The 26,932-nt window shown below is 46.4% G+C and overlaps 1 protein-coding gene across 1 annotated transcript; it reads right to left on the bottom strand.

The window, feature by feature from the left end:
* Positions 1-856: 856 nt before the first annotated feature.
* On the bottom strand, positions 857-23,393 carry LOC135882690 (cytochrome P450 4B1-like). The gene is made up of 12 exons (XM_065409676.1): positions 23,184-23,393; positions 21,766-21,907; positions 16,710-16,754; positions 14,077-14,204; positions 13,506-13,630; positions 12,241-12,392; positions 10,948-11,054; positions 9,710-9,900; positions 6,984-7,117; positions 5,140-5,204; positions 4,357-4,439; positions 857-1,025 (listed from the first exon to the last, which is right to left on the bottom strand). The coding sequence occupies exons 1-12, from the start codon at positions 23,391-23,393 to the stop codon at positions 857-859; spliced, it is 1,551 nt and encodes a 516-aa protein (XP_065265748.1).
* Between the last annotated feature and the right edge of the window lie 3,539 nt (positions 23,394-26,932).

Genomic DNA, 26,932 nt, shown 5'->3' with positions numbered 1-26,932 from the left:
GTGGAGGCACACTACTCCAGCAGGAATTGCAGAGCACTCCCGTCCCTTGGTGGACTTACTGCAGTACCCTTTCTGGGGTACACCAGTACAACTCCCTACCTACTCATCTCGCTCCCTCAGAGGAAGTGGTCCCTGCACAGGGGCTGGAAATCTGGCAGGCCCGTGTGCAGAGCATACAAAGGAAGAGCAAGTCTCCTTACACTCTCCCATCCCTCCTTCACCCCTTGTGTCAGAATCTAGCCCCACTGCAAATTTTTCAGAACTCGGACGCTGTCCTCTCTCTCTTCTGTACAACGCTGAGCCCTCGCTAAACTATTATGATGATCAATAAAAATACACAGCTGCATCTCCATGGCCCTTCCCCCCCCCACACCCACAATAATTTTTTAGTTAATCACAAAGAAGAGTGAGCAGGGATACATCTGCAGAGATAAAACACAGCCTTTGTTTTGACTAGAACCGACTGGGAAAGTTTCGACAGAAATTGTTGCTTTGGACAGAATTTTGGTTTGAAAAAAAAATCTATCAATGTTTTTTGACACCGGTACAGGTTTAGATTTGTTTATTTCAGACCAACTTTTCATTTTGCCTTTTATTTAAAAGTTAAAATCAGAGCAAAAAACTCTTGATAATCTTGAAGAATTTTTAAAATTTCACCAAGATGATTTTTTTTAAATTTATTTTGTGGGAAATTTTGAAATTCTGTTGTTTCCATTGCAATTCTGAATGAAAACATTTTGAAATCACAGAATTTCCCGTGAAAGGGGAATTTCAGTTCCCACCCAGCTCTTGTTATTCAATCATATTTAGATTAAACTCTGTCATGTATCACACTCCTGTCCCAGTGATTTAAGTGTCACGGGAGTTTCCTCAGGTGCAGGTGAATCCCGTTCTTGGAGCGCAGGACGATCTGAGGTATTTTGATGGGGGGCTTGGCTGGATCAGGGGAGAGTTCAAAGCGCCGCAGAGTCAGCGCAAGAGCCACCTTCATCTCGTTCATGGCAAAGTGCTGCCCGATGCAGTTCCTGAGCAGAGAGAAGCGACAAATATTTCATCTCTAAAGTTACCAAAGCCACTTCATATAGTAAACCGAGCACAAGAGGCGGCCACTGAAATAGTTAACGGGATTCACTTCTATTGAGTGGTTAGTAGAAAGGGCTGGAAAATGGAAATTCCTTCCCACAACAAAATTTTGCATTTGTCATTTTTTTCATCTCAAATAAGCCTGGAGATGTGACAGCCTGGGGAGTCTCTAAGGTGCCACATGGACTCCTCATTGTTTTTTTTAGTATAAAGACCAGGTCTTAAGCCAGTTTAAAGTGGCAAAGAGCCATCAACTTTTCTATGTGGATTTAGAAGGGCTAAGCATCAGCTTTCTACCTGTATTTGTTTGGATAAACTGAGCAGTGAAGCTGGTTGGGATTTTCCCGCTGGAATGATTTCCCAACAGAAAATGCAGTCTTAGCAAAAATGAAATTTTCCTCAAGGACATTTCCAATTTTTGTTGGAAAATTTTGAGGAAAATCTAAATGAAAACTCCTGTAAGCCAGGCAGGCAGCGTGGGGAGACTGGGGAGCATTCATTTAGATGTTCCAAAGGAAAATTTCAATTTTGAAGAAATTGCCTCTTCTGTCAGAAAATTATTCCAACGGGAAATTCCTCACTAGCTCTACTAGATGGTTCATCAGAAACAAACATAGGCAGAGGGCTGGTGTGAATCAGCATAGATTCAGTGAAGTTGATGAAACTATGCCATCTACACTGGCTGAGAATCTGGTCCCTGTGGTGGAACAGGAGAGAGCAATGAGCAGCACCTAACGGTGTTTCTCTTGGCTGATTTGTAATTAAACAAAAGGTTTGTTCTTTTGTTGCAGGCACTAGTCAAGGAAGAAGGATTCTAGACACAGGTGACAATTACATGTACAGTTCTGCTGTGAACACAGCAGGAAAGCTGCCACCTCCTCTCTCCATAGTGAAGAATATGTACAGGGTAGTTCTTCACAAGTCACGAGTTTGGCCAGGACTAGAGTCAGGTAACACCAGACTCTTAAGCCCTCTAGTGAATTTCAGCTCCCCCTGGGGGAGGGGGAAGCCTGTGATTGGCTGCTTTCCCCACTGTCTTACTTCTTGGGGAAGAGCAGCCAATCAGAGCAGCTGCAGGAAGAAGGCAGAGCTCTCCTCTTAGTAGCTGACATTGTTTTCACAGGATGAGCAGTAAAGCCCAGCAGCTCAGGGCTGCTCCCCCCTCTCCTGCCTCCGAACAACAGGGTTGGCTCCTCCCTGCCTGCAACGCCCAGCCCTGAAAGGGGAGAGGGGACCTTGCTGCAGTCCTTCCAAGCCTGGGAGAGGAGGTGGAGGAACTGAAGCTGCAGGAGGAGCAGAAGGGAGGCTGGGATCGGATAGAATTGATGTGGAGGCAAGATTTAAGGAGGCAGTGGAGTGGGGGGCAGAATTGATTGCTTGGCAGGGGGATGGATAGAGTTCTAGGTAGGAACAACTGCAGCAGAGACCAATATCACCTTAATAAACCTGGGAGCATTGGCCACACTAATTGTCACACAAACACTGGAGTGAGCACGGGGAGTTCACACATCAAAAAACACAATACAATCTGGAAAAAAAACCTCATGATTTTTGAGCCCATCTCATGGTGGTTTGGGTCTGATTCATGATTTTTTAATCTCTAGGGTTGGAAATACTGCTGGTATTTCTAACAGTATCCCGTATGCTGATGCATTTCAAGAACGGAGTATAAGCTGATGCTGTGTTGGGCACCACTGAAATGCAGGAAATGGTAGTGCTGAACTTAGAAACTGGATGTTGATTTGAGAGCAAGCAGGATGGTGGGTTTCCTCTTGCTGGATTTTCTCCATTTGGACGGGATGACATGGTTGCACTAACCCCTTTGTTTCATAGATTTAAAGGCCAGAAGGGATGATTGCAATCATCTAGTCTAACCCCTTATCTAACACAAGTCAGAGAACTTCCTCAAAACAATTCCTAGAGCAGAACTTTTAGAAAAACATCTAATCTTGACTGAAAAATTGATAGTGATGCAGAATCCACCAGGATCCTTGGTAAATTGTTCCAATGGCCACTTACTCTCACCATTAAAAATGTACGCCATATTTCCAGTCTGGATTTGTCTAGTTTCAACTTCTAGCCATTGGAGGGTGTTATAATTTTCTTTGCTAGATTAAAGAGCCCATTATTAAATATTTATTACCCATGGTAGGTATTTAAAAACTGCGATCAAATCACCCTTATGGCCCCAGCATCACAGTGGGAGGTCATGTTCAGCTGATTATCCACCTGGCCCCTAAATCTTTTTCAGAGTCACAGCTTCCCAGCATGGAGTCCACCAGTCTGTAAGTATGGCCTACATTCTCTGTTCCCAGATGCAGACATTTACATTTAGCCCTATTAAAACTATATTATTTGCTTGCACCCAGATTAGTAAGCGATATAGATCAATCTGAATCAAGTAGGAGCATTATACTGCAATATTTTCTTACCTGTTTGGTCCTTAGTAGTAATATCTGAGCAACTTGCAATCATCAATGGAATTTATCCTCACAATATGTGTATTTTACAGACAGGGACCAGAGGAGACTGGCTTGCCCAAGGTCCCACAGCACATCAGTGGGTAAGCCAGGCATAGATCCCAAGTCTCCAGACTTACAGCCCAGTGCCCCTGTCCACTAGACCACCCCATGTCCTAATAACTAATATTATTGTTCAATAGAGCCTACAATGTGCTAGACACTTGGCAAGATCGACAACAAAGGACAGTCCCTTCCCCCAAAGAGTTGACAAACAAACAAGCAGACAGAGGCCAGGGCAGGAAATTAACAAAATAATTTTCTATACCAATCAACAAGGTTCCCTACAGGCAGCACAGCAAAAAGTGGGACGTAAGAGTGGAGAGAAGCAGAGACCTTGCTGATGAGGTCAAGGTCAAGGTCAAACCACGTATAGGGGACCACACTGAAGATGGTATGGATGTATTGTTCTGACATGCTGTGGATTTAAACAGACATAAGCCTGAGCTGGATCCAGGTCCAAGAGTTTCCAAAGTTAGGGGATGTTTGGATTTGGAGTTTTGCTTCAGTCCCAATGTTCCTTTTTAAGCACACACTGTTGAATACCTTGAGAGCACGTATAAAACAAGAACACTTTGATATGGGACATAGCAAACACAAAAGGTGAAATTCTATTCCCCTTGAAGTCAATGGCAAAACTCCCACTGACTTCACGGGAACCAGATTGTCACCCCAAGGTGGGAGTGATTCATCAGTGTCCAGGGAAGAGGATTTTATTTAACTAAAGCGACGTATAGAATTAAATATACTCCACCTGGGTCCAGCTGCAAAAGGCAGAAAAGCATAGGAATGGCGTCCAGATGAGTTCTCTGGTGAGAATCTCAAAGGGTCGAAGACCTGCAAAGAATAGTAAAGACATGTAGTTCTGAAACTATTGCTTAGTTTGGCAACCGAGCTTAGCTAGTAAGGGCCAGATTCCACTCTCAGTTACCCTTGCACAAGCCCACAAAAGGCAAGTAAACGGCCTTATCTTAATGCCATAGGGCAATGTGTACCAATGGTTTCGGAAGGGAAAAAGGACACAATTTCCATCACAATCTCTCTCCATAGCTAACACCTTGTATTAGTATCTGGCTCCCAGCTTACAGCAGAGAAATGGCCCCATGCAGAAGATCCTTGAGACATCTACAAACTTCCCAAAAAGAAGATGGGTGGGTGTGGCCCAAACAAATATGGGAGGAGTCAGGGCAATGAAAGGTATTGCGTCGGCTTTAGGATTTGGCCCAATCCATGGGTGAACTTGGTTCTCTCTCCACCTTTAATTAAAAACTCACATAGAAACAAAATGTAGTTTTGTCTGGACCTCCCATTATCCAAAGGTCTTCACATATCCCCTACAATCTACAGTTAAGTGGAGTCCTCATACAGCATGAACATTGTGTTATCTACATACGTCTAGTGAAAAATGCTCATCTACCCAAGAAAAGGGGCTGCTTCCTGTGCACATAGGAACTTCTCGTTGATCCGACAAGTGCACAAGGAATAGCTATCCCATCTCCAAAAATATCTTATCAGTCTCAAGTAAAAAAAGAAGTACCTCTGGATCGTGCCAGACTGTGGGGTTTCTGTGAAGACCATAAATATTCAGTGAAACCAGGGAGCCTGTTATGAATGAGAAATAAATCATCATAAGACAGGAAAAACGTGTCATAGACTATGGTGCTCTGTCCATCTACACTTGTGGAATCCTATAAAACTAGATTAGTAACAAATCTCCTTTTGAAGTCCCGTTTTCATCTGCCACCCATGAGTTTATTGAGTATCAGAGTTCCATCAGGGGACCACCTCATCCTTTACTGACTAATAAAACAAAAATTGGCCAAAAATGTCAAAGAATTTCTACAGAAGGTGAAGAAAGTCACTTCAGGTAAGCATCAGGAGAAGGGGAAATGTTGAGGTGGGGGGTGGTGTCCCAAAAGATGTGAGAGATTAAAGACTCCTGGTGGACGTGCTCCATGTCCTTATCAATGCAAGGTTTTTCCTTGTGGTTTGTTCTCCTGCTCTTTGTCTTACCTGCTTTTAAATGAGTCCAGTGTTGGGGCCTCCAACTTTTACCTTTGAAGATTGTGGAACAACTTATACACCACACCACTAGGAATTTACTCTTGGTATTTATTTGTATAGCTGCCGTGTTGAGGAGCCCCAACCATGGCACAGGCCCCCATTGTGCTAGGTGCTGTACAAACACAAAACAAAAAGACAGTTCCTGCCCCAATGAACTTACAATCTAAGTATAAGACAAGAGACAACAGATGGAATCAGACCTACTGATGGGGGAGTTCACAGAAGTAACATTCATCAGCATGACAGGCAGCTGTCTCAGCACATCAGCAGCCTAGTTGTGAATTTTTTGTAGGGTTTATGGCAAAGGGAGAGTTTTAATGATGGTTCCTCCTAAGTGTGAGGGGCAGGATGGGAGAAAGCATGAAGATGCTTGTTGGAAAATTTAACAAGTGGGCAATGGAGGGTGATATCATGGACCAGCTGGAGGTGGGAGTTGACCTTTTGATACTGAACGAGCGAGGATAGCTAGGGGTGAGGAATGCGATGGGTCATGAAGGGCCTACCAAGTGAAGACAAGTAGCTTATATTTGATATAATAGAGACAAGGGAGCTTGTGGAGGGACGCAAAGAGGGATGACAAGGTCAAAGTGACCTTGGTCAAAGGTTGGGAAAATAACCTTTGCAGCAGCATTTTGAATGCATATCAGTGGGGCAAGATTGCATTGTTCAAGGCCAGAGAAAAGGATGTTGTCATGACATGCGAGATGATGAGAGCATGGGCTACAGTTTTAGCTGTGTGGCCTGGTAGGAAAGTCCAGGTTTTAGAGCCATTATGCAGAAACAATCTGCAAGACTTAGACATAGACCTCACTCTAGGTTCTCACATCCAGGCTGAGTCAAAGATGAAGCCCAAGTTACAGGCCTCAGTGATGGGTAACAGGGTGGCCAAGAAAGGAGGTAGCAAAGATGGTTTTGGAGGGAAGAGTAAGAGCTCTGTTTTGTCTACGTTGAGCTTGAGCTGATGGCTAGACATCCACAAAGAGATGTCAGAGACAGGCTGAGATTTTTGTTTGGACAGAGGGAGACGGATCTGGAGTGGAGAGGTAGATCTGTGAATCGTTCACACGGAGATGGTAGTTGAATTTGCATTTGTGGATGTTCTTGATATTTAGCCTAAATCAAGTATCACACTATTACTCCTAATAATAGTCCCTGTGTCTCCTTAAAGAATTCTCCTTCCCCCTTTCATTCTCTGTCTATAAAATGCTTTTGGAATGAGAGGCAGTATACAAGTGAAAGACATGAGCATCACTGCCATTGATGTACAGACACACAGCAGCCTAATTAGCATTTAAAGAGGAGATAGACTAAGCAGACCTTTTGGTAAGGTACGTCCATCAACAAATGTTACAGGTGCACCGAGTTCTCGTGCTACGACAGGTATCGGAGGGTAAAGACGAAGAGTCTCTTTGATGCACATGGTGGTGTAGGTCATCTTCCCCAAGTCATCCCTGAAAGGAACCAGAAGCAGAGATTGGGGACAACTGACAATGGCCAAAAAGATATTGTTCATATTTTCTACAGAAAGAACAGGAGTACTTGTGGCACCTTAGAGACTAACATTTTCTACAGAGATTCCCCCACAGGCAGAGCGGTGACCTGGAAAATAGAAAACTGAAAGGTGAATGTTATAACCAGTAAGTCAAGCAGATTGGAGTTCTCACTGCAACAGCAAGGAGGAGGGAGAGCGGTGGGGAGGCCCTGCTTATGCACGCCAAGTAGAGGAGGGAGAGTTCTCGCTCTGGTTTTATAACAGAAGGGGGTGCTGTACTCTGCCCGGCTCCCTTAGTCTAAAAGGAGCTGAAAGGGGAGGGGTGATTAGAATGGACACGCTTAGGCAATCTTCTCTACCTCTCCACCTAGAATATATAGAGTTATTAGGGCTCAAGGCAAGAAGGGACCATTAAATCATCTACTCTGTCCTCCTATATATCACAGACCATTAAATTTCACCCAGATCCCACTGAACTGAGCCCAGTTGTGCCCAATAGCTTATGTTTGACTAAAGCATATCTTCCAAAAACACATCCCACCTTGATACGAAGACATCAAGAAATAGAGACTCCACCACTTCCTCTCATTCTTTGTTCCAATGGTCCATCACCCTCACTTTTAAAAATGTGTCCATTTTCTAATCGCAGTATGTCTGGCTTCAGCTTCTAGCCCAGGGATGGGCAAACGTTTTGGCCTGAGGGCCACATTCGGGTAGCAAAACTGTATGGAGGCCCAGGTAGGGAAGGCTGTGCCTCCCCAAACAGCCTGGCCCCCGCCTCCTCCCACTTCTCGCCCCCTGACTGTCCTCCTCAGAACACCCGACCCATCCAACTCCCCCCCCCCGCTCCTTGTCCCCTAACCGCCCCCTGCAGGGACCCCCCAGAGCAACTGCTCCCGGGACCCCACCCCCTATCCAACCCCCCTGCTCCTAGTCCCCTGACTGCTCTGACCCCTATCCACACCCCCACCCCCAACAGGCCCCCCCATGGCTCCCACGCCTATCCAACCCCCCTGTTCCCCATCCCCTGACCCCTGTCCACACCCCCACCCCCTGACAGGCCCCCCCGGACTCCCACATTTATCTAACCCTCCCCCGTTCCCTGACCGCCTCCCAACTGCCCACTGCTCATTGTCACCTGACTGCCCCCCGGGACTCTCCGCCCCTTATCCAACCCCGTGGCCCCCCCTTACCATGCCGCTCAGAGCAGCATGTCTGGCAGCCCCGCCGCCCAGCCGGAGCTAGACACGCTCTGCTTGGCAGGAGCTCGCAGCCCCGCTGTCCAGAGCGCTGCCCGCGTGGCGGCATGGCTGCGGAGGAGGGGGGACAGCGGGGGAGGGGCCGGGGGCTAGCCTTCCCGGCCAGAAGCTCAGGGGCCGGGCAGGATGGTCCCGCGGGCCTGATGTGGCCCACGGGCCATAGTTTGCCCACCTCTGTTCTAGCCACTGGCTCTTGTTATGTCTTTCCCCACTAGATTAAAGAGCTTTTTAGTACTTGGCATTTTCTCCCCATGAGAAACACTGTAATCAAGTCACCTTTCAATCTTCTTTGTGATAAGCTAAACAGATTGAGCTCCTTTAGGCCTGGTCTACACTGGGGGCGGGGCGGGGGGGGATTGATCTAAGTTACGCAACTTCAGCTACGTGAATAAAGGAGCTGACGTCGATGTACTTAAATCGACTTACCATGGTGTCCTCACTGCGGTGAGTCGACTGCTGCCGCTCCCCCGTCGACTCCGCCTGCACCTCTCACCGAGCTGGAGTACAGGAGTCGACGGGAGAGTGCTCGGGGGTCGATTTATCGCGTCTAGAGTAGACGCGATAAATCAACCCCTGCTGGATTGATCACTGCCTGCCGATCCAGCGGGTAGTGTAGACATACCCTAAGTCTCTCATTGTAAGGCATTTTCTCCAGCCCTTGAAGTGTTTTGGTGTCTCTTTTTAGCACCCTTTCCAACTTTTCAACAACCTTTTTAAAACATGGAGACTGGAACTGGATGCAGTAGAGGCTGACCAGATGTCCTGATTTTATAGGGACAGTCCCGAGTTTTGGGTCTTTTTCTCATATAGGCTCCTATTACCCCCCACCCACTGTCCTGATTTTTCACACTTGCTGTCTGGTCGCCCTAATGCAGTATTCCAGAATCTGTCTCACCAATGGTCTATGCAGAGATGGGACAGATGTCTCATGTCAAGCTGCAAACGCCATTCTGTTTTGTGAATGCCATTTTGACTGTAATCTGCCATGTGCCCTCTGGTTTGTACTGTGGCCTCCACCTTGAGCTGGGCCACCCAGGAGGTGTTGGGAGAAATCCTTACATCCAGCATAGGAGCTAAAAATGGGAAATCATCAAGAATCATCAACCTTGATGGTCCTCCATTCAAGTGGGTTCACCCCAGAAGAAAAAGGCTGCCTGCAGTCCAGGAGAACTAGCTTTCCCAGTTGGGAACTGGGGGGTAGAGGGAGAGACAACTGGGGTTAATAAACTGATTTCCTGATAGGGGTTTCAAAGTTATTTGGGAGGTCACTGGAAAGGAAAATAAGTTCTCACCATTGAACAGTATCTCTGTCTCCCAGAATCTCTTTGATCTCTTCCCTGCATCTCTGCTGGTGCTCTGGGTGCAGGGCCATGCAGTACAAGAGCCAGGAGATCCCACTGGCCGTGCTATCGTGACCCCCAAACATAAACGTGTTCACCTCGGCACGTAGGTCTTCATCAGATAATCCAGCTCCGTTTTCATCCTAACAGCACATGGCTTCTATCAGGGTTTCATGGGCATTCCCAGGAAAGAGACATGAGGTTTCCTGCTTATCAGAGCTTACGTGACAAACATCTTAGAAAGGAAACCCTGGAGCATTGATCCCAGTGGGTCAGACCTTCCCTTTAGGTTGGGGAGAAATGTAAGGAACCCCGCATGTGCAATGAACACCTGTGATGCAGACAGGTACAACTGCAGTCCTTGCTGTCCCTCGAATGCAGGTACTGCTTCCTGCTTGCTCACTCTGGAGGACAAGAAACCTCGTGGAGGGATGATGAGTGGTAAGGAGGAAGCTGGGACGTGCTTGTCCCCTCCCACTTCAATAGCCCTTGGAAAGGGCGTGATGCACCAAGGGAAACACATTGCATCCCTTAGAAGGGATATAGCAATGGACTTACTAGTACCCCCATGCACAGTGCAGCAGTGGGTGGAAATTTCTCTCTCCTCCTGAAGCTTCCCCAGCCTAACACAAAGCTGTGCTTAAATAGTATGCACAGTCGTGCGTAATTACATTGCCACCCGATCATTGCTGAGTCAAAACGAGGAGCCCGGTGGCACCTTAAAGACTAACATATGTGCCACCGGACTCCTCGTCTTTGTGGATACAGACTAACACGGCTACCCCCGATACTTGAGTTAAAATGATCATTTCTATAAAACGATCACTCTTTCGATCTACAGGAGTCTGCTTAGGTCTTGCCAGTGACTTTACTTTATGTAAACGGGACTAGGTGTGGTTTATAAACCGGACTGCACATGAACAAGGCGACAGCGTTTGTGTGGCTTTAACGATACACACAAGACTCTGTATATTGCCAAGTTCTGCAGCCACAGAGTTGGGGCAGAATCCATCCGTTGTGTCAAAACTATGCTTCTGAACATGGATGAATCCGGCCAATCAATTTTAACTTTTTCCCTGAACGAAAAATATATTTTTCTGAAGCTGCTGTCCACAATGCCCAGGCCTCTCTCAGCGCTGATACTCAAAATGCTCGCGTACTTGGCTCCGATCAATTCTTGCAACACTCACTTTAGCACTCAGAAGGATGTCCAGAAAGTCCAGGTGGCGCCTCCTCTGGATCTTTTCAAGCTCTCGCTCATCTTTAAGGAACTCCTTTCTTTCTCTGATCACTTTATCTGCATCAGGGAAACATTAAAGTAATTATATCCCATTTGGAGCGATATGTGCACTGTGATTCTCCAGAACCCCAATGGATCCCAAAATACCCGGGAACCAGAATTCTTTGATTCTCATAATTTCTGAAATGAGATGGAACACTCTGCGTGGCTTCTGGGGGACGTAAAGAATCAGGGCCACAGCAGAGCTGCCTGAACTACCTACACCGATGGGCGCTTCTCCCGTTTGTGTAGGTACTCCACCTCCCTGAAAGGCGGTAGCTATATCGATGGGAGAAGACCTCCCGTTGACTTAGGGCTACACCACAAGTTAGGTCAGTATAACTACTGTGACAAAGTTGTGTCCTTGACCCCGTGGGTCCTGCGTTTCCTGACAGATTTTTGCTAGCCTCAGAGGCTCACTGTGACCCTCCACATAGCCCTTCTCTCTCTAGAGGCAAGGGTCACAGTCTACTGAGCCATTTTCATCATAAGCCAGCAAGGGAGGCGAGGAGAAGCAGCCCTCCCTCGCACAGTCTCTGTTGTCTCCCAGTATCAGTGATTAATCAGGGAGGGGAGGGGGGAGCCCGGGCCCGTACTCTATTCCGGGCTCCAGCCCAGGAACCCTAAAATTAGCAGCTATGGAAGCTGACTTTTTGGAAATAGGACGTGTACAATTCCCTGGGCTACTTCCCCACAGCAGCCTCCACTCAATATCTTCTTCACAATTACCTCAGGGCCTCCTTCCTTGAACCTGGTATGGATTCGTACTACTTCGTTCCTCCAACAGCACAGCTCCCTCCTATAGCTCCTGACACCCACACCGCACTGACTAACTGGGAGGCTTTTAACTAGTTCCAGCCAGTCCTTGATTGGCTTCAAGTGTCCCAATCAATCTAGCTGTCTCCACTGCCTTCTAGAAGGATCTTAATTGGCCCCAGGTGTCTTGATTAACCTGGAGCAACTGCCATTTGGTTACCATAGTATCAGGGATTTGCTTAGCCTGGGGCTAACATACCTGTTTCTCATAACTTTGCTTTAGCCATCTGGCCTTGCCCCATCACACTACCTTGCTCAGGGGTGTGGATTTTCCACATCGCTGAGTGACGTAGTTATACTGATATAAGTCTGCAGTGTAGACTAGGGCTTATCTTGGAGCCTGGCACAAATCCTTAATGAGAGGTGAGAAGAGGATAGTGGGAAATACCAGTATGGTGATGTGCTAATCTGCAGGCCTTGCGGAATCGACGCCCTTCAGAACTGAGCCAGTAAACGAGATGGTTGTGATGCAGGGGCGTCTGGAATCTCAGATACACCATCAAGCTGAGGTCCATGACCGTTTGGATATATAAGTTGTCACTACAGAGAGAGAGTCAAGGGAGAGATGGATAAAGACTGGGCAGCGAGTTTGAGCGTATTGGGGGAGAGATTGCAAAGATTTCAGAATGGTTGATTTTAATGGTAAGTGTGTGGTTAGGGCAAGACCAAGCTCAACCAGCATGAGAGCAATGTGAACTGGCGGTAATGCAGTAGACTGCCTCAGACAATGGACTTTTCCTTCCAAAGCATTCAGGCCGGCCTGCACAAGGCTAAGCAGTGTTCCCGGGGAATAACTTGAGTGTTTGTAGTTGAATGTCTTGAGCTTGCAGCACTTCTGCCTGGTCTTGCACCCCCAGTGTAAGCGTCTGATAAGCCATGTGCCCTGTTCTATGAGGTGCTAAGTGCCCTCAGCTCTCCTTTATTGCAATAGGAGTGGCAGATGCTCAGTGCCTTCCCAGTTCAGGCTTTTGGGTTGTGAGATTGTGGAACCAAAAGTCACTAGTCACATGAAAACTTAGGGCTGATCTTGATCCCAACTGAATTCCATAGCAACCTCCCCACTAACTTCAACAGAGCAAAATCAGACCGAGGGGCTGGAACAATTTGTATAGTGGGGGTATACTGAACCAAAGTGTAAACCCTGCATATATTGGAAATCACTTCAAGCCAGCGGGTACAGGAGCACCCCCAGGTTTCAGCATCTCCGGATCAGACTCATTATGATTTTACCTACTCTTTGATCTAAATAACTGTATAATACAATTGACTGTATAGGAAACAGCTTTCTTGGTTTGCCCCTTGTCTCGGTTAAACAACAACAATCTCACTTTTGTTACCACCACCATCAAACAACACCTCATTCTCATAAAGATCAGCTGGTGGCATCAATACTTGAGTAGCTTCTGCATTTAAAAGACACCAGCACGTCTAGATCCTGAGGCAGGCTGTAAGAGGTGGTGAAGTGGGTCCCAGCACCCCTGATCCCAATATTCCCCTGTGTTAGTGACATGAAGATCAAGAGGCTAATGCATCCACTACTTCTATCACATCTGTATAGTTCCCAGTTCGGACACAATTGCACCACACTAAATTTAAAGTCATTTAAGGCCAACAAGAACTTTTCATCAGGATTTGACATCACCCGGTACTGACCTGTCAGTCTGGCAGTTGCTCTGGTAACTGAAGGCGGATTTCATGATGCTGTCGAGAGTCATCAAGCTGACATGTTCAAAGAGCTCCACTGACTTCTCCTGTGTGATCAGCTCTTCCCATTTATCCTATTGGAAAAGAGTAATGAGAAGGGAGAACTTTTCTTGGGAGTACAGAATCCTGGTTACAGCCATTCACTTGGGTCTGGGCCACCTCCTGCATCTGGGGATGTTGGGCCTGTGGGCAGGTGGCTGTGATCTTTAACGGTCCAGCCAGTTTCACGATTAAACCCTGGGCTGTATGGGAGGATGAGAGATGGCAGGAGCGCCTTTAACAGGGCTCAATGTCTGCCAAGTCATCACAGGTCACTCTGTGGAGATGTGCAGTGGGTTAGCATGGGCTCGCTTCTGCTCGCTGTCCTACACTGCTGCAGCGCTGGGAGCCTACCCAGCATGCACCGGGAAGAACACTCTAAATGTTTTTAAATCATTCTAATCTACTAGCTAAAGGCTCTTAAATCAGGAAGCAGCACTAGGAGGTTTGAACTCATGACAGTGCCAACGGCCGTTCCTACCAGCATCACGCGGACAGAATCTGCCATCATGATCACGTAAGGTTTCAAAATATTATAGTGAAACCCTGGAGTCAGCAGCCTCCGATGCTGGAACCACTTTGGCCCATTTAAGATCAACAATCCTTGCCCTATGGAGGAGCACAGTGCAAAAGAGCTGGTTAGATCACTTCCTACTAAGCAATGGATGATTTCAGGTGGCATGATACAATCCAGCCATAATATGAATGAATATCTCCTCGGTTCTATCCACTGTATTCATCAGAAGGATGAGAGTTTTTCTTTAGAACCTAAGAACATCCATACTGGGTCAGACCACTGGTCCGTCTAGCCCAGTGGTTCTCAACCAGGGGTACGCAGAGGTCTCATCAACTCATCTAGATATTTGCCTAGTTTTACAACAGGCTACATAAAAAGCACTAGTGAAGTTCACAGAAACTAAAATTTCATACAATGACTTGTGTGGCAAAGTTCCTCCTCTACCTTGGTGGGTCCTGCGCTTATTGGCGGATTTCCTCACCTCAGTGATCTTCCCCTCTGGTGGAACCCACAGTCTGGGTCAACTCCTCCTGTGTCTGATCAGGAGTTGGGAGGTTTGGGGGGAACCTGGGCCCGCCCTCTACTCCAGGTTCCAGCCCAGGGCCTTGTGGATTGCAGCTGTCTATAGTGCCTCCTGTAACAGCTGCATGACAGCTACAACTCCCTGGGCTACTTCCCCATGGCCTCCTCCAAACACCTTCTTTATCCTCACCACAGGACCTTCCTCCTGGTGTCTGATAACGCTTGTACTCCTCAGTCCTCCAGCAGCACACCCTCTCAGCTCCTTGCGCCTCTTGCTCCCAGCTCCTCGCATGCGCGCCTCACTGACTAACTGGGAGGCTTTTAACTAGTTCCAGCCAGCCCTTGATTGGCTTCAGGTGTCCCAATCAATCTAGCTATCGCCACTGCCTTCTAGAAGGATCTTAATTGGCCCCAGGTGTCTTGATTAACCTGGAGCAACTGCCATTTGGTTACCATGGTACCAGGGATTTGTTTAAACTGGGGCTAACATACCTGTTCCTCACTACTTTACTGTAGCCATCTGGCCTTGCCCCATCACACTTGTTTATACTGCTTTATATACTACTATACACTGAAATGTAAGTACAATATTTATATTCAAAATGATTTATTTTATAATTATATGGTAAAAATGTGAAAGTCAGCAATTTTTCAGTGAGTGCTGTGACACATGTATTTTTATGTCTGATTTTGTAAGCAAGTAGTTTTGAAGTGAGGTGAAACTTGGGGATACGCAACACAAATCAGACTCTTGAAAGGGGTACAGTAGTCTGGTAAGGTTGAGAGCCACTAATCTAGCCCAGTATCCTATCTTCCAACAGTGGTCAATGCCAGGTGCTTCAGAGGCTATGAACAGAACAGGGCAATTATCCAATGACAGTGTCGTCTACTCCTGCCTTCTGGCAGTCAGAGGTGAGGGACACCCAGAGCACAGAGTTGCATCCGTGACCATCTTTGTTATTAGCCATTGATTGACCTATCCTCCATGAACTTATCTATTTCTTTTTTGAACCCAGTTAGACTTTTAGCCTTCACAACTTACCCCGGCAATGAGTTCCACAGGTTGACACTGTGTTGTGCGAAGAAGTATTTCTTTTACTGAGTGACATCATTAAACACCCTTGATTTCACTTAGAGCTTTCTGGAAAACCATTTTTTTCCCCTGTGAGAAATTTCAAATGAAAAATCTTTGAAAATTTTTAATCAAAAATTTTCAGTTTTCCTGTGGGAACCAAACCAAAATTCATTCATCAACCTTTCTGAAATTAAATGTAAGCTTTCAATTTGTTTAGACTTAAAATGTCATTTTGTTTCAACTAAAACAACCAAAACAAAATGATATTTTAAGGCTAAACAGAACATGTTTCACTGAGAAATTTCCTGCTGAAAGCTGAAAATTTGTGTCAGAATTGATATTTTTCCGCACAAATTTCAGTTTCAACAAGGCCATATTTTTTTGAGGAGAGAACTTTCTGTACAAAAAAGTTCAACCAGGTCTAATTTCAATCCAGACAAGGAAATTCAAGGTTAAGGCTCAAAGATGATCTGATACGCCTCTACCTCGATATAACGCTGTCCTCAGGAGCCAAAAAATCTTACCGCGTTATAGGTGAAACCGCGTTACATCGAACTTGCTTTGATCCACCGGAGTGCACAGCCCCACCCGGAGCACTGCTTTACTGCGTTATATCAGAATTCTTGTTATATCAGGTCGCGTTATATCGGGGTAGAGGTGTACTTGTTTATGTTTGTCACGTATTGCCACATAATATCATGTGTAAAATATTGTATCTAATGTGCTCTGAATTAAACCTCTGAAATATCTAGTTACAACGATGACATGAGTAAAAGGATGGAGCTTTAGCCCCGTTTCTCAATCTGAACTCTGATTTCACCACTTTCCTGCATTTCATTCACACCTTTCCAGTTACTGTCACAGTCGTTTTTGTGAGTTAGCTATTAAATACTATCGCTCAGTATCTACGTGGCACAACAAATGGTGCTGCTTCCCTCATGAATATCACCAGCAATACTGTTACATGAGGTAAATGAGAATGAAATATGATAGTACAAACCAATCCAGGGAACCAGGAAACTGTATGTCACAAGAGACTTAGAGTCTGTAGAATTCAATAGAGAAGAGAAATATATTATTAGGGTGAAATAATACAGAAGATGAATAAGGTGCTACCCACAGTAAGGCATCAAAATCTAGTCCTATGTTAGTCAAACAATTATTAGAATTTCTTCTAAACTTTAATCATGCTCTCGTTAGTAGCAAAATCTTTATTGGGAAGGACAATCTCCATACAGGAAAACTGTTACATTTTATATTAAGGTTACATTCAAAGATTCTAAAGGGTTAATAAATATCTGACAGTCATTGTAAGCATGTAATAGATAGGAGTAATATGTGTTGTTATAGGCACATCAGAAAAAGGCACAATAGATGGCTGTAAGCAACCTACTGACCTCTTGGACTCCTCTATAGCAATTGACATGCCATTTAGTAATACATCAATTCTTTCTAATCATTGACTATTTATAAATAGAACCTTAGTAAGAAAAGGTGACCACAATTCTCTCTATTTAGAGCATGCGCTTCTCCTTCACTCATAAATCTATCCAGATTCATTCCCATCACCATAGTATCAGAGCACTGGGGAAAGACCAAATTGGGTTGGTTATGCTTAAAACCCCTTCCAATAAATACATCACCTCCCAGTCTGCATTTTCCAGCTTGTGCCTGCTCAGAGTTGCTCTTTCCTTTAGCAATATTGACTCATTAGCCCCCGATTCTCATAACTTGAGTGTTGCCCCTGAGTCAAGTCCCGTCTGCACTGATAAAAACATAACTCGAGTGTGGTGGTGCTTTCAGCTGAGTAGGTTTGGCCCATCGAGGAAGAGGCTACAGCTCTAGTGAACCCAACCTGTGCAATGAGCCAACCTCTCTGGAGTGTGGGCAATACAGATGGAAATGGACATGAAGGGCTGCATTTTCAGACTGGTCTAACTAGGTCTACCTTTTTCCACCCACAAAGTTGCAGGCATAAATAATTGCAGGCCCTGGGTATAGGGTGACCAGACGTCCCGATTTTGACGGGACAGTCCCGATTTTAGGGGATTTGTCCCGCGTCCCGACCTTACATTGGTCGGGACGCACTTTGTCCCGCTATCCCGGGGACCGCGGCAAGCCGGCGCCACTCACTTGTTCTTCCCGGGCCCCTGGGGCAGCGCTGCTCAGCTGAGCTCCCAGCTGGCGTCCCAGAATGCAGCAGCAGCCCGAGACACACACAGAGGTGAGGCAGCAGTGAGGAATTCTCCGCAGGTCTGCTGCATGCTGGGGGGGCGTGGCTTGTAGACGCCGGCAGTGGGCAGAGAGACTGAGTCCCCCCGCCCCCCTCGACGTGACCCGACCCGACCTGCCAGCGACGCGACCCCCCTAGGCTAGGAGCCAGAGCGGGACCTGCCTGCTGGATGCTTCCTGGGAGCCGCTCCAGGTAAGCACTGCTGGGCTCACCTGGCCCCCTGACAGGTCCCTCTGGGGGGGGCTCCCCTCAGACCCACTGCCCTCAGCCCCCACCCTGACCCTGTTCCCTCTGCCTCCCCCACAGTCCCCCCTGTGCCCCACCCTCAATCCACTGCCCTCAGCCCCCACCCTGACCCTGTTCCCTCAGCCTCCCCCACAGTGTCCCCCCTCTGCCCCCCACCCTCAATCCACTGCCCTCAGTCCCCCTGACCCTGTTCCCTCTGCCTCCCCCACAGTCCCCCCTGTGTCCCCCACCCTCAATCCACTGCCCTCAGCCCCCACCCTGACCCTGTTCCCTCAGCCTCCCCCACAGTGTCCCCCCTGTGCCCCCACCCTCAATCCACTGCCCTCAGCCCCCACCCTGACCCTGTTCCCTCAGCCTTCCCTGCAGTGTCCCCCCTCTGCCCCCCACCCTCAATCCACTGCCCTCAGTCCCCCTGACCCTGTTCCCTCTGCCTCCCCCACAGTCCCCCCTGTGTCCCCCACCCTCAATCCACTGCCCTCAGCCCCCACCCTGACCCTGTTCCCTCAGCCTCCCCCACAGTGTCCCCCCTGTGCCCCCACCCTTAATCCACTGCCCTCAGTTCCTGCCCCTGTTCCAACAGCCTCCCCCACAGTCCCTCCTCTTCCCTCCGCGCCCCCCCCCCCCGATCATCAATGCTTCAAAAAGAAGAAGGAAAAACTTCCTAACTGTAAAGGTAGTTAAGCACTGGACAAATTACCTAGAGAGGTTATGGAATAGCAGTCACTGGAGTTTTTTAAGAGGTTAGACAAACACCTGTCAAGGATGGTCTAGTGTTGTTATTACTCAGTCCTGCCTCAGTGCACGGGTTTGACTAGATGACCTGTTGATGTGCCTTCCAGTCCTACATTTCTGTGATTCACACTGAATTGCCTTGTGCCACTGTCTAGTAGTAGTGGCACACAGTTCTCTGACATGCAGGTTTATAAAATTGTAGTTAATATACAGTTTAGAGCATAGCAGTTTTAAAGCTCTGCATGTTCAGACCAACTGAGCTGAAAATTGTGATCTATAGTATTCAAAACTATTAAGATGTGGGCTGAAATAAAATCAGCATGAATTGCTCAACAATATCAATGGAATCAGCATTACGCTGCTATATATTGTAAAACATTACAGTGAAATCTTGCAAGTATTACATAGCACGCCGCCTTGCCCAAGTGGTAACTAAGCATAACATCTTCCTGTTTCAACATTCTTAACTTGTATCCCATAGCTCCTAGAAGTTGGTTTTTTTCAAACACTGAATACTGCTAAGTTATGAGTTTTAACAGGTTTTTTTTCTTTTACACCACAGCACTGAATGTTATTCTAAAATTGTTTTCCAAATATTCTTAAACTCCCAGTTTATCCCCTGCTGGTGTTCATTGTGAAAAGTATTGCAGGTCTAATAATAATATTTGGCACTTTTGTAATTCACTGTCCAACATGTGTTTTGTGCCCTCCTCTGGTGGATTTTTAGAGGATAACTGTATAGCTACCAGCTAAGGGAGTTATATTTGAACTCAAGTAGTAGAAGCTCATGCTTTTAAGTCTGGATGGCTCGGGTTCAATCTTTGGTGACTAGCTATGATGGAGGTTGCTACACTTATAATCCCTTTAATCAGAGGTTCTGAATGTGCTTTGTTGTAGGCAGAGCTAGCCTATAGTTAAGCAACCAAAAATTTAGAATGGGAAGTGTTGAAATGTTGGGAAGCCTTATAATTTTGCCAGTCTGGAACGAACATCCCATCTGAGGGATGGGGGCGGGGAGAGAGGAGAGTGAGACAGGACCAGGAAACTGGGACAAGGAATCCAGAGCGGTAGTGGGGGGCAGTTGAAATCAGATGAGGAGCTGGGGCGGGTTAGACAGCAATAGGATAGACATAGACTGGAGGGGACGGGGAAGAAGGGTCTTTGACTACTAGAGACCATTCCATTCAGGAGCCTGGAATAGACCCAGGATTCCTGAGTTTCACAGTTCCTCTTCTGTCAGCAGATATCTGTGAAACCCAGTGGCAAAAAAAGTGTCTCATCCCCCTATAGAGCTGATCTATCACATATAGGATGACAACCTACTGCCTCTGCCATCACTTACTCCATTAGCTCAAGTGGCAGAAGTCTGTGCAGTGGATCTAAAGGTTCATCGGCAGGGTTGGAGCCATGCGAGTTTCACGATGATTCCACATGCCAGAATTTCTGGGGCAGTTCAGTTTTGATTTTTACAAAAAAACCTGGGGAAATGCATACAGAAATAGGGTGACCAGATGCCTAAATAGGGGAATCTCAAGCAGGAGTAGAGAGGTTATTTTATCTCTGTATTTGGCACTGGTGCAATCACTGCTGGAATACTGTGTCCAGTTCTGGTGTGCACAATTTAAGAAGGATATTGATAAATTGGAGAGTGTTCAGAGAAGAGTCACAAGACCGATTAAAGGATTATAAAACATGCCTTATAGTGATCGACTCAAGGACCTCAATCTATTTAGCTTAACAAAAAGAAGGTTAAGAAGTGACTTGGTTATAGACTGTAAGTATCTACATGGGGAACAAATAGTTAATAATGGGCTCTTCAGTCTAGCAGATAAAGGTAGAGCATGAGCCAACTGTTGGAAGTTGCAGCTAGACAAATTCAGACTGGATATAAGGCATACCTTTTCAATGGTAAGAGTAATTAACGATTAACGATATACTAAGGGTCATGGTGTTTTTCTAAAAGCTTTTTCTAAAAGCTATCCTCTAGGAATTATTTTGGGAAAGTTCTATGTTTGTGCTATACAGGCGGTGAGACCAGGTGATCACCGGATCCCTTCTGGCTTTATCATCTCAGAACTAGGTACATCAATTCACATGCAAAATTCTCATTGAATTCAATAGGTGTCCTTGCCCTGTGGCTTGTGGTGCGGGCTGCAGCAGGGGCCGTACAACCCCTCTCGCAGCTTCCTAGGGCCGCCTCTCGCAGCTTCCTAGGGCCCCCTCTCATGGCTCTGTGCACCTGTGTCTGTCATTGTCGTCCTCTCCCCTCCCCCCGCCCCGCTCGCCCAATGTGTCCTGATATTTCACTCTTGCGATCTGGTCACCCTACCTGTGTATCAGGAGCCAGAACCTGCTTAGCTGGTGTAAATCACATTCAGTGCTTGGGCTTCAGCATTTATTAATTGCTCTTCGATAGAGAGTGATCATTTTCTGTGTGAGTATTGAAAAAGTTGATCAAAATGCTCACAAAATACACTGATTTCATTCTGTGCCAGTTTCCACCTTAAAGCAATGGAATTTTCTTTGAATAGGTGATTTTCACTTCACCCTTATGTAAATATCCATTTCTGAGACCTCTGCTTTGCAGATCATAGCATTCAGTGGCATTTGCAGTATGGAATGATATTTTGATCACTCAGATATAAGAGGTGTTATATTTTTGGACCCAGCAGAGAAGGAGATAGACACAGAGGGGGCTGCTAGAAACACAGCTTTGTGCTGTGCTTGCTTTACTGTTCTAGCTAAAAAACTGAAACTAACAAGAAAGTGAGGCGGGTAGCACTGGGAAGGAGAGAGTTCTTAAACATTTAGAGGGACAGGACATCACAAGACGCAGTATCTTTACCTCCTCTGCTGAATACCGCCTTAGCATATTCAGGGTGGTTGATGGACAAGAATACTAAGAAACTGCCAAGCCAGAGGGGGTGACAGTGTGGGTATTGTTCTGCCCAGGACGCTGTATTGTCTAGTTCATCCTCTTGTTGAAGCTGTGTTATAAATTAAAGGTAGATGTAGTTCATGACAGATATTTAGCAGCACTATGTGAATGGGGAACAGTCTGGGGAGTTGATTAGTTAGATAAGACAATAGTTAATAGGCCAAGTATGAGTACATGTCTGCATTTTAGTAATGCTATTGAGTAGGCTTTTAACATCACTCGAAGTGCAGAGGTCCCCTGTTTGTTAGAAAGGCAGATTAAGGTGGGTGGATGTGGGTAAGGCCAGGGGGAACCATAAGAACTAGCCCAGACAATTGTTATTTAAGCAATTCCTCTTTCAACCCAGTCCCTTTCTCCCTGTTCTGCCTTCAGATACCCATCTGGACCCTGACCTCCACCTCCCATTATGTTTCCTCATCCCATCCCCATAGAACACCTGGCCGAGTCTGTCCCGGGCCTTTGAGCTTTCCGTCTGAGTTCTCCCATGTAGCACATCTAGAATCTAGCTCAAATGGGCATTCAGGGCCAAATCCTCAGCTGATGGAAACTTGTGTGAGGGTTGTCTAGGGTTTTCTCTGGTTGAAGTTGCATTGTTAGTTAAAGGGAGATGTAGTTCAAGACAGATCTTCAGCAGCACACTCCGAATGGGGAAGAGCCTTGCTACAGTCAGGGGACTGGATTAGTCAGATGAGACAATAGCTAACAGGCCTAGGCAGGAATGCATGTTTGTATTTTTGTAAAGCTTCCATTGAACAAGCTTTTCAAGTCACTCCAAGTGCAGAGGGCCCCCCTGTTCATTAGAAAGCCCAGTAGAGGTGGATGAATGAGGACAAGGCCAGGGGAACCATAAAAACTAGCCCACATAGTTAAGTGTTGTGTAAGGAATCCTTCCTTCAACTGGTCTCCTCACTCCCAAAAGGAGAACTCTGAATGCCAACAGTCCTGCTACTCTTAAATTGGATTCTAGGGGACAAGGAGCAGGGGGATTGGATGGGGCGGGGGTTCTGAAGAGGGCAGTCAGGGGGCTAGAAGTGGGAGGGGTCGCATAGAGGGTGGGGGGCAAGGCTGTTTGGGGAGGCACAGCCTTCCGTACCCGGCCCTCCATTCAGTTTTGCAACCCCGATGTGGCCCTCAGGCCAAAAAGTTTGCCCACCTCTGGTCTAGTAGTTGAGGTTGGTCTATGATCAGTTTACACAGACACAAACATAGTACAGTCCAAATTGCTACCTTACTGGTTTCACACCCACCCACACACACACACCAGTACAGTCCCAAGACACACACACACACACACACACGCGCTACAGTCCCAGTTGCTACTTTACCATTTGAAGGTGGCCATACAGCCAGTGGGTGGGAGGTCCTGGGAAACTTTTGAAGATTTTGAGCAGTTTCTGCCTCCTCCAGTACAGCTGGATTGCTTTCAGAACCACACAGGCGAGACACACCCCGGCCGACAGCTGAAACATCTGGGAGACAGCTCCGTTCAGCCATACCCCAGAAGGGTTCATTACTGTCTCCAGTACAGATTTCATGCGGCTGCCCTCATTCGCAGGCACTGTATAAAAAGCCCCAACCCTGTCAGCTTCTGCTGCGCTCTGTACTTCCTGTATGCACAGAGTCAAGCTTAAGCTTGTCTCTGTCACCAACAGAAGTTGGTCCAATAAAAGAGATTATCTCACCCACCTTGTCTCTATAGTAAATCCTATGAACTGGATCCTCCACTGCAGCCACGCTGATTCACAAATGCAGCAGATTTACAAAATGGTAGGACGTAGGGAAGTGGCCCAGGGAATTGAAGCAGTATTGTCAGAGACGTTAAGGAGAGGCAGCCGGAGGCTGCTATCTGTAGGATCCCTGGGCTGGGACCCAGAGTAGTGGATGCGCCCGTTCCCCCCCCCAATTTCCACTAGGGAAGTGGCTGGACTATAGAGCTGGGAGATTCTTCCCCCCTCCCCCCAGAAGGGGGAAAACTTGGATGGTGGTATGACAGAGGGCCGAGTCATGAAGAGGACTCTATGGTTCCTGGAATCAGGCGTTTCTGCAGGGAGAGAAGGCGGCGGGAGAGGCCTCACCAGAAAAGGGCTGAGAGAGCTAATTCCCGAGACGGCCAGCAGGAGGTGCTGCTCTGGTGAGTGAATCCCGTCATGGTGCCCCAGAGCTGCTGAGAGCTCCAAATGACAGAAGCTTCATAGGGGAGGGAGCTGTCTGCTGGCATTTCTTGGTGTGCCAAGGGAAATGACAGGATGGGCCAGGCCTCATTTGCGTTTCCCATATCTGGCAGTTTGGGGAACGGTGGTCAAAATTCAGTTACATTTTAAATTTGGGGGTAATAAAACACTGTTATCCCTGTGGGTAACAAAAGAGCAGGAGAACTGCATCAACTATGCCTGCAATTATGGGTCACCCTAACCATCACTGCAGTCTGGCAAGGTTGGGTACTGGAGCCCCGACAATATGAGAGAGGGAGGAGGGGCTGCTACCTTAGGTGGCAGTGCCATCTCTGGTAGCAAGTATTGTGCCCAGGTGCTATGTCACTGACCTGTCTCTGAAGAGTGGAGGAGAGGGAGCTTTCCTGAAGAAGACATGGCTTTGCAGACAGTGGCAGACAAAGAGGTGTTATTGGGGCAGGTCAGCTGAGGAACTCTAATGAGGGTCCCTGCTACCTAACAATGAGAGGAGTAATCAGTGCAGCTGGGCGAAGTGGTATAGCTCCCGGAGCAGATCGGGCAGCGCTTTCCATTGGGGCTGGCGATAGACCTGCCTGAATTCTGCCAACACGTGACAACAAACTGGGAGTAACATTTTCTTTATTTTGTACAATGGACTCAGTGCTTGTGAGGAGAAGTAGTTCCTGTCGGGGCACCTCAGGGGTATGAGTTTTCCTAGGTTTCTGGACAGGGGCATGAGTCAGTGTTGTTTGCTAAATTTTCAGAAGGAACCTTAGACATTTGAACCAGCTCTTTGCACTGCTTGTAACCTCTGGTCAAGGGTCACACTGATTTCTATTGCTGGTTTTCAGGAGTTATTGCAAGATGGGTTAGGTCCTTGTTTATTTACATCCCTGAGTCCTTTCCCTGTTCTCATCCCCTTGTTTTAGCTTACCTTGTTCCTATCCGGGGATTAAACTGTTTGTTTTTATGTGGACTGAGATTCAATGTGTGACGGGTTAGATCACAGAAACCCGCTTGGGAGCTGCCACCTGATGTGCCAAGACTACTTCTAACCCTGCCTTCCCTGCCAGCTCAGGACTCCAGCACCCTGTCTTGCTGAGCCAGACACTCCTGTCTGCTCCAACACAGACCCAGGGTCTGACTTACTTGCCCCAACGCTGCAAGTTTAATAGCAGACAGAACAAAGTGAATTACCAAGTAAAATAAAATGAAACATGCAAATCTAAGCCTAATACAGTAATAAAACTGAATTATGATGAAATCTCACCCTCAGAGATGTTTCAATAAGTTTCTTTCACAGACTGGACGCCTTTCTAGTCTGGGCACAATCCTTTCCCCTGGTACAGCTCTTGTTCCAGCTCAGGTGGTAACTAGGGGATTTCTCATGATGGCTCCTCTCTTTGTTCTGTTCCACCCACTTATATATCTTTTGCATAAGGCGGGAATCCTTTGTCCCTCTCTGGGTTCCCACCCCTCCTTCTCAATGGAAAAGCACCAGGTTAAAGATGGATTCCAGTTCAGGTGACATGATCACATGTCACTGTAAGACTTCATTACCCACTTGCCAGCACACACATATACAGGAAGACTTACAGGTAAAACAGAGCCATCTGCAGTCAATTGTCCTGGTTGATGGAAACCACCATTAATGGCCCACACTTTGCATAATTACAATAGGCCCTCAGAGTTATATTTCCTATTTCTAGTTTCAGATAGAAGAGTGATATATTTACACAAATAGGATTACCACACAGTAGATTATAAGCTTTGTAATGATACTTTACAAGAGACCTTTTGCATGAAGCATATTCCAGTTACATTATATTCAAACTCATTAGCATATTTTCATAAAATCATATAGAGTGTAACGTCACACTCTCACTCATCATTAAATTCATTTATTGCTTGCTTAGGACACTCATTGGTCATTGCTAGCTCAACCCACACAGATGGCCATACCTGACACACAGCCTTCAGATTAAATGTTGATAATGTTGTTTCTGAACTTCGGTTCTGATCATTGATGTTACTTTCTTGTCCTGCTCCCCTAACAACGCAGGGTTTTGCTTCCAGAAAAAACTACTGTCCTGAATCAAGTTGTCTCCCCATGGGTAGCCCCTGGGAACAGCAAACATCTCAGCATTTTACACTCCAGAATATGTCACCGAGTGGTGGAAGATTATTAATGTGTTTATTGAAATACTCTCAACAAAACCTGGACAAGTCATTGAGTATTCAAAAAACACCAATACTCTTTATTAAGGGATTCAACTACAGAAGGGATTGACAGATCTATTCCTGATAAAACTGCACCCGATTTAGTAAATATGGATCCCCATGAGCAACTTTTATAACGCACAAACCCTGTTCTCTCTTGCAAATCCGGAGCAACGCCGCTGAGATCAATGGAATTATACAGTGGATTTCCAATGGGTAAGTGAGATCAAAATCTGGCTTTGACTATTGATTAAATCAGATTGCATTTAACAGGAAAATTTTGCTCCCACCAATTTTTCCATCTTGGCCCAAAGATAAATGGGAAGCTCACTTCCTAGTATGGAGAGGAAAATATTTCCCCCTCCTACTCTGGCAGACATAATATTAAGATCCTTGTTGCTTTGTAAGGTGGGATGGAGGGACTAGACAAAGGGCATTGGAAAAGTCAAAAGAGAGAGAAGTTTCTCTATATAGAATATAATTATGCCCTCACTCTACTGGATTTTAAAACCAGTGATTTCCTATTGTAGTTTCATTTGTGTTACTGTATATGGCCTATCTATAAACATCATTGACCAAATTCTCAGCTGGTGTATATTGGCATAACTCCAAGTCAATGAAGCTATGTCACTTTACAGTGGCTGAGGATCAGTTCCCATAAGAATGTCTCCACCCAGCCTCAC

This window comes from Emys orbicularis, chromosome 8 (genome assembly GCF_028017835.1).
Source record: "Emys orbicularis isolate rEmyOrb1 chromosome 8, rEmyOrb1.hap1, whole genome shotgun sequence".
In the NCBI taxonomy this organism is placed as follows: domain Eukaryota; kingdom Metazoa; phylum Chordata; order Testudines; family Emydidae; genus Emys; species Emys orbicularis.
The sequence above is the reverse complement of the archived record's forward strand: the minus strand, read 5'-3'. Positions and strand labels throughout refer to the sequence as shown.